General features: G+C 38.8%; 1 protein-coding gene across 1 annotated transcript in view; it reads right to left on the bottom strand.

Moving 5' to 3' along the window:
* GLIS1 (GLIS family zinc finger 1) overlaps positions 1–2,891 on the bottom strand; it is a gene marked incomplete at its 5' end in the record, with an annotated part of 42,389 nt that extends 39,498 nt beyond the window's left edge. Inside the window, one exon of the mRNA XM_009575433.1 lies at positions 2,730–2,891. Coding sequence (XP_009573728.1) covers positions 2,730–2,891 — 162 coding nt within the window. The remainder of the gene's footprint in view (positions 1–2,729) is intronic.
* Between the last annotated feature and the right edge of the window lie 5,999 nt (positions 2,892–8,890).

Raw genomic sequence — 8,890 nt, 5'->3', positions numbered from 1 at the left:
ACCATCTGGGTCTGGGCAGGCAGTTCCAGTACACTCTTCTCATAGGAAAATAAATAAATAAATAAATAAATAAGGATGCTCCATTTAACAGCTGATTCTGGAGTCCCAATGACTGAAAGCCTTATTATGCCTACTCCTAACAAATGAAACATGATCTCTCTGTTACAATACAACCTCCAAATGAATGTGCAATTACAAAGTTGAACAAAGGGACTCTGGAACTTGTTATTAAGTAACCACTGACTTAAATGATAGCAAAATAGTGCTGCATGTCAAAGCTCACAAAGTTTTAAAGTTGAGTGGAACATTCATTTTTTCTCTGTTTTCTTGACTTATCTGTCAACATTCCTTAGCCTTCTCACTTGGACGAGTAAGTCCTTTTGGTGTCTTCCCAAAGGTAGAAAACTGGTTTGTCATGACCTCAATGTCACATTCTTTAATCCCCTTGGTTTCAGAAAAAGGATGCACAAAAGGGAAAAACACCCACCAGTTTTGGGAGAAGTGACTGTGAGGTCCTTTAAACAAGTTGCTCTGCTCCTGGAGGAGTGATGACATGCCCTTTTTACCACAAGGACAGGTATGTTCCCTTTGTTCTGCTTCTACCTAGGAGAAGGATCTACTTCCAGATGATTTAGTAGAGATTCGATCAAACTAGCATACACCAGTAAGTCTCTGAAATGATTTGCAGATTCTCCTTTTGGAGAAGATAAATGATGGAGTGACCTACACTGAGAAGCTTTAAAACCAATTCCAAATGCACTCAATAAGGAATAAGCAGTCTATATAAACCCCTTTTCTTTGTAAGTACCTCCAGAGGATAAGTATGGCTGCTCTGTCCAGCCAGCAGGAAATTTCTGACGGAATAATAGAATCATTCACCAATTCATGACCTTACAGGCTAACACAGCACCTACCCAGAAAGTTACAGGGCAAAGCAGATTTATTGAGAGTGTCTGGGACACAGAGAACTGACACCTGAGGAAAAACTATGGAAAACTTTCACAAATCCCTTAGCAGAAAAACTAGCAGAATATTTTTCAAATCATTGATGTCATTCAAATTAGTGATAGAATCATTCAACTTAGTGATAGGGAAACTAGATGAACATTTGACTTCCCTTAAAAAGGTTCGTGGCTATTTGCTTTGACATTCCAGGCAGCTATTTTGTCCACTGAGCTAATGCAACGTGCAGTCTTTACAGTAGCACCATCCTGTAGCTCTGTTATTTTTCACATTCACATAAGCACACAATACACTAACCTAAACCATCGGACTTCAATTAAACCAGGTAAGTGGAAGTTAGTTACTGAGTTGTAGGATTACAGAAACAGTTTTAAAGAACCTGCAACTGAATAGCACAGAGGACGTTTTTAGACATGTAAGAAAGTTAGTAGAAAATTATTACTGTACCTTTTTCCTGATTTATGAGCATTTCAGATAATAAAGACAGAGATAAAGAGAGAAGAAAAGAAAATAGAAAGTTAAGAGATTTGTCTTCAATAATGTACAGATCAACAGATATAAGAATTTTTGCTTATTTTGGTAACCATTTGAATCTTCATTCAAAACTAATAAATGGCATTCTATTTGTGACTTTGGCTAATAAAAAATATATCTATTAGATTCAAGCAGTTACATTTCAAAACTGTGCACCCAATTTAGTATATCCACTTTCAAAAGAGATGCATTTTAGAACTAATTACAAATTCAAATATCTCAGGTTGACTTTCAAATAAATAAAACATTGTTATTGTAAGTGTGCTTTGGTTTGGAAAATGTGACTGACTCGCTTCTCTTACTTGTTTGTTTTTGCAAGGCATAATGTACATTAGACATTCCTTAATGCTGCACTGTCTGAAATGTGTAACTGCTTAAAAAGCAAATATCAATTAAACTCAAAAGTTCTGCCCCATAAACACTTGGCCAAACGTTAAACCATATATTCACTTCTTTGAAAAACACAAAGGAACAACTCTGCCTGTTATTCTTTACAAGATTTATGCTGAGGACTTAACTGGTCTACAAAGCTGTCTACTTACTTTCTTTCCCCATAATATGGTGATTTAATTTTATCGGAGCCTAAGACACTAGACAGGCTCCTATCTTCTCTGCAAGACAAGTGAGAAGACTTGTAGATTTGAGCCAGAATCTACCAACTGTACATAAGAAAAGAATTTGTTTCTTACAGTTAATTCTGATGGTGTGTACTTAACAAATTTCATATAGTTGTAAGACAGACCTCTTTTTATCTTTACAAAATTATGTCCATAACTGAGATGCATTTACCTTCCATTGAGATGTCTGAAATGCTTTTGCATTTATCTAGAACAGACTTAATTGAAGCAACACAGGATGCAAGACAATGACACACATTTAGTACAGCAGCAATGACTCAGCTTTCACTCATACTATACCTTATTCTACTGCTGCCTCCTCTTACTGGAACAAGAACAATGGGAGAGTTTGCTGAGTAACTTATTCCTGAATAACCTATTCTTGAGTAACTTATTCCTTGGCATGAGTAAAACAGCTGAATTTGCCTTTCTGTGATCAAGACTTTGTCATTTCTCAGAGCACATACAATTCAAAACAAAAGTACAATTGCCTATAGCTAAGTTTTCTGAGACACTCCTCGTGAAAAGGAAAAGTCACCCTCCAGTTGCAGAACAGATTGTGTACAAGGACCATTGGAAAACTCAGTGCAACTCCCAGTATGAAATCATGCTTACGGTATCCAGGTGTGTTCGCTGATGCTTTGCCCGGTCACTGGAGTTGCTGAAAGCTTTCTGGCAGCCAGGATGCTGGCACAGGTATGGCTTCTCCCCAGTATGACTCCGGAGGTGAATCTTAAGGTTCTCAAGCCTAGAAAATGCCTTGTTGCACCCTTCAAACTGAAAAATGTCATAAAAAATCGTTGTAAAGTACCATTAAATAAACCATGTGCAGTCACAATGAGAACAGTGTAAGATCCAAGTTGGACATGCAATAAATCAACCAGCATTCAAACATCTGTTGAAATTTATGGATGAAACGCAACATTTTGTGCTGTTCATTTAATCTGTCACTGAAGACATGGTGCGTAGCTCAGTAATAATACAAGGGTTATAAATATCTCACATGTTCTGTCTGAAGTATTGAACGCTTAAAGACATGGTGTCAGAACAGAAAATTTAAAGAAAGAACAAGTGTTCTGATGAGTTCTCTTAGATGTTAATTGGCACAGGAACTACTGTGGGCAATGACAACTAGCTGCTACAGAGAGAGAGCAAGAGAAGCTATTTGTGGTGGGTAAGAACCTGGTTTCAGATGTCTGAAATACTATACATTGGAGCAGATGAGCACAGACTATTACAAGAAGACCTGATCCATTTGAGATCAATCCAAAGGAACTCTGCTGTTATTCTGCACCCTTTTCTTTACTAGCTGTATCATTCAGATCTGTTCTTAGCATTTATACAACCAGTAACCTGAGCAATTCTGACTTTCTAAGCACCCATTTCATTAGAGAACTCAGTAATAAAATGCTGCATAGCATTCATAACAAAAGTCACTGTTTCAAATTAAATCTGAATAAATAAATAATTAAATTTTCCAGCTACTAGGCCAAGGGAAGGTGTTTTGCATCGCCCACTGATAAGTTTCAGTGTTACAGACAACAGGCGACTGCAGTGGAGGCACTGTCTCTAAGGTGGGCTTTGGGAACTAACTGTTTTGAGCACAAATACATGCATATGCACATTCATGCACCAGCAAACCACTAAAATGCACTCAGATACTTACGCATGTGCACAAATACTTCTATGCACACATACTCACGTGTGGTGGTGTGCATATACTTTGCCCACTCTGCACTGTAGCTTCATAGCACTGCAGATCTTCTAGTGTCTCTACACAGATAAAACCCTGGCTCCTCTATGATTTGAGATCTCAAAGAATGTATTTGAGAAACACAACCCAATTCACCTTCGTATCAATACTAACAACAATTTTGAAAGAAGGTAGGTGTATCTTAAAACCACTATTTCTGGAAGCCAGATTTTTTTGTACAATTCTTGCTCATAAAGAGTGAAATCCTGACCCTCACAAAATTAGTGAGTGCTTTGTCACTTCCTTCTGCTGAGTCAGAATTTTGTTCAGCAGCTTTCCATTCACTACCTGTGGTTCCTCAGATGGCACCACAGAAATCACAGTCTTGCCAATCCCTGTCACATTCTATTTGTTACGCACACACCTCATATACATTGGTGCGTGCGAACTTCTGACTCAGCTGTTGCATCCAGCATTGCAGGCAGAGGGATGGGAAGGGAGAGCAGATGCAGATGGAGCCTAGAAGATGCTGTAAACTGGAGGGACCTGATCTTCTGGTACCTGACAAAGGCAATTTTAACTACAAAGGTCCATCACATACTGCTCAGACCAGTGTGTTTTAAGCATCTCAACACAGTAAATAAAGCGATCTGGATTTTCAAGCTAGCACTTCATTTTGCAGGCTGTGTTCTGTCTTTGGATGCAGATCGGCTCTGCACACTACAAACTAAGCACAGCAATTCACTCCAACACACAGGCACCCACACAGAGGGTTTCCTGGCAGACTGCAAATTTCTGCCTTTCCCCTCCGCTCATACATGAAAGGATCGCTATGGCTTTTACTGCCCTAAATATTTCATTTCCTGGGCAGATATTTAATCTGTCTGAATGGCATATTTGGGTCTATGTGTGCAGACAACTATCTGATACGTATGTATTTCCAGCTTTCCCCATCACAACTATCATGATAGATCCACAGAGTCACCTGGAGACGTGCAGTCTACGGCTTCAGAAGTTTGTTTTTTGGCCATGACTCCCCTCTGAACACTTGAGCTGGTGCAGGGAGGCGGGGGAGTTTTGGAAGTGACCAAGCCACCAAGGCTTAAAAAGAAACAAACTTTCTTCTTAATCACCACTAAAAATCTGGCAAGGATTCAGAACGAAGCAATCTGAAATGTGCAAATATGCTGAAGTCCACGAAAAATAAAGCAGAGTTTGGCAACTCCATAGTTCTTGTAAGACATTCCATAAAGCCACTACTCTCTGGCAAATGGAGAGTTGAATGTTCTGAGGTGCTAAACATCACTTGTTTCCACTTTGTTCCCCAGCTTCTCCTCTCCTCTCATCTCCCTACCTTTCTTCAGTCTCCTTTGATTAGTATTGTGTCCACAGTGTTGTATCATCCCCTTTGAACTAACATCCCTTCATTTTCAGTTCAATAGACCAGCTCTTCTCAGTTTTACTCACCAATATATAACCACAAGGTAGGGTGAGAATCAGACCCACAGTCTACAAAACTATTTTGCACCTCATTCACCCAAATCCCAAGTGAGCAGCAAGACCAAGCTTTTCCCTTCAGTTGTTCATGCTGTCCTCCCATGTGTGACATTCCTTCCCCTCTACCTGAGCAGACTCTCCCCTGACTGTCATGAGTCCCTTCTACGTACTCCACTCCCCTCTCTAAAGGAGGTTCTGGTTCTCACATACAGCCATCAAAAAACCTAGCCCAGAAGGACATTATATAGCAACATTCCTTGTTGGGTCCTTGGGACACTTTATACCCCGTTGGCACCAGAATCACTACAGTGACACTCCACAACCTGATCCTTCTTGTCTCCACGTTGTCTCAGGCCTGGAAGACCTGTTAGGTCACAGAAATAATTTCTCAGCTATTCAGTCACGAATGGAGGGTCTTGAGCCTCAGAATGTTTTTCTAATGGATTACCAGTCTTCAGCTCCGTATCTACAGCCTAATGCAAAGTAGGAAAAGTATGCAGAATAATCCAAACTAATTAAAGGTCCAGCTCCATTCTCATTGATGTCAGTAGCAAAAATGCCAATGGCAAATGTCCTAAAACATCTAAACACAAGCTTAATTTAAAACACATGAAAGCACATATGTTTAAGAGTTTGCTGGATGCTGGATCGGGACTTCAGGAACAGAAGAAACAAGCCCTACCATAAATGTAAGCAGCAACACTCAAATAGGGGTTTATTATACTTTTACTGTGGTCAACAGCCTTTTTTTGGTACTAACACATAATCCAAAGGTCTAATGTCTTCAGCAGTAAGGTTCCTCCATCACCACATATACCTGGACTTTAAGGGCTTTTCTTATTTATATTATAATTTCCTAATTTATATTATTTATATTATCCAGCTCTATTGAGCTGGATAACAGATAGTGGGACAGTCACAATGCTGTGATAAATTCGTTCTAAACATATAAGGTGAGAGAATACACCAGCAAAGAGAATTATATGACTCCAGCACTCATATTTTCAAGGACGCAGGGTTGCTAAAGGTAGGGTTGGCTAAATAGGAAGAAAATCAATGGAAAAGGAGAGGAGGGTGAGAACCTTGCTGGCAAGTGATAAGAAGAAGGGAAGGTCATGTACAAAGATGAAGCTGAAAGGCCTGAGAGGGAGGGAGGAAAGGAGTTGGTGCAAAGAGCTGGCAAGCATGGGGCTGAGAGAATCCACTCACAGCTGCAGAAAGGTCTCCACTTTGAAGGACTCCAGGAAAACCTGTTTCAGCTCTATTATTTCTTGCTGCATCTGCTGACTGTGTCCCTTGCAGTTTTTTCCTACAAGTACACATGTGGAGACAGCACTGCTGAGAGCCAGCTTCCCCAAAGCAGAAGTGTCTCACCGGTACAGTTGTACAAGGACAAGATAACTTCAATTGGATTGCTGAGGAAACTATGTTAGGATGACTTTGTAAGGTAACCCTCAGGCTTCATTGCTACTCACCAACACTTTTAACCCTTCCACCTACCCTTGCTACTTGGAGTGTATTTATATTAATATATACACCAAATAAAACTACTCCTGGATAAATGGGGTGCTCATTCTCCGTCTCAAATAACCTCCAGGAAGATCCACCAATCCCAGAAGTGTCTCAGCTTCAACTATAAAGAACAAATGTTTAATTTCCAAAGGGCGTTAGGATCGTAAGAGCTATTTGATCAACTGAGAAGGCCACTTACAGTATCTCCCAAACATCTGGCCCCAATCTGTCACTGTTTAATCCTACAATCTTAAACATTTTGTTGACGTTTGATGCCTGGGATAACTGTAACAAACGCTGCATGATCCTCAAAGTCTCTAAATGTCAACAGAGCTCTTAAACAAGTTCATCAACAAAAATAATAATTATATTGCAATTACTACTTTTGTCTTTATTGTGAGATTGTTAATGTGTGCTTCAGACACTGCTATGCTACACACATCTGAGCACTGACACAAAACAATGCCACATGATTACAGTAAATAGCATGATGCAATTACTGAATTTTATAACTACTGCTGCTTTTAGAATAGGGGTTCTACCAGGAAAAAATATGTTATAGAAATTTACAGGACTAAATGAGTTCACTACCATATGGAAATACATATGTTATCTTTATTTTACACTAAAATCTCACTGGAATGTAACTGCTGCAATATCATGCATTTAAAAGACATATTTATGAAAACACTAAATTATCTCACAGTGATCTAAACACATCACAATTTTCCTAACAGAACAATTTAATCTAATAACTGTAATTGCTTAAAATGTTTTTCCTTTGCTTCCACATTAGACTTTGAATGCACCTGAGAATGTTGCCATGCAGAAATAACAGCATATTCCCTAGAGGGTTTATATTATCAAATGTTTACCATTTTCATAAGCGTATTTAATCACAGTCATGTCTACAATATCTGTCAGTGGTACAGATCAGAAGAAATAAACTATAAACTAAACAGCTCAGACCTTAAGGTGAAGCAATAACTGACATTTTCTTAGGAAATGAGTTATGACTGAAAAAGAGAAGCCTTCACAGGCTTCACAGGCTTGCTAAATAGGTCCAGTGTGCCATTAGAGAAAGCTCATTAATATACACCTCTGCTCTCTGCTGCAAGATCAGTTAAACAAGCTGCCTTTTTTTGAAAGAGCAGGTCATATTGGCTGCTGACATCTCAGACAGCCTACAGATGGAAAACCCAAAACATTTCATTCCAAAGCATTTAATACTATCAATAGGAAATCTTATGTCTGGTCAAAACATCTACAAGCCTTATGAACATTGTGAAATGTTCTTTCTTCCCAACTGATTACAAAATTGGGAAAATTTTATTGAAAAACATGTTATGAGAAAAAGGATCCTGTGAGGATATGTATCCCTTCTGGAGGGGAGGAAATAGTCACACCACTCTTTAAATAGCATCAATGTTTTATAGCACACTGAGTCTAATGTTGGGGACATGGCAGGAGGCATACGAGGCTCCAAACTTTTATGAATGTCAGTAACTTAAGCACAAGAGTTGGTTCACCCAACACAAGAATAAAATATCTGATTTGGTGCTTTGTTTTTTCTAGCAAACTCCTGATTGGATTAATTTTTAATTCTCTATTGTAGCTACAACGTAAAGCCCTGATCCTGCAAATACTTGCTCATCAGTAACATGACTCACGCAAGGAGTTCTACTAAACTCAACAGAACTATTTGCGTACATAAAAAGTAACCCACAGGACTGAGTTCTCAACTTCCTAAAGAATCCCAGTTCATATAGCCAGTTTACAGATTTAAATTGTTAGAAGCTGCTTTTTTCCCTTTGTGGTAGCAAAATAATGGAAGATACCTGTAACAGAAAAAAGATCTACCAATTTCTATGGGGTTTTTTTGAAGTCTGAACAATTCATGTTTGCAAAGTGACACTCCTACATGATATTTCATTTGAGTCCTGGGAAAAATTGCTTGTACTTGTTTTAGTATTTGTATTACAAAAAAGCATTTAGGGCTTTAGCCAGACTATTGTAGAATTGCTGGTGTGTAGGACAAGAAAAGGTAAAAAGGTTCATAACAGGAAAAAGAAAA

The sequence above is a fragment of the Fulmarus glacialis genome, unplaced genomic scaffold (assembly GCF_000690835.1).
Source record: "Fulmarus glacialis isolate BGI_N327 unplaced genomic scaffold, ASM69083v1 scaffold39263, whole genome shotgun sequence".
Classification (NCBI taxonomy): Eukaryota; Metazoa; Chordata; class Aves; order Procellariiformes; family Procellariidae; genus Fulmarus; species Fulmarus glacialis.
Note: the sequence above shows the minus strand (reverse complement) of the source record. Positions and strands in the feature narration are given on the sequence as shown.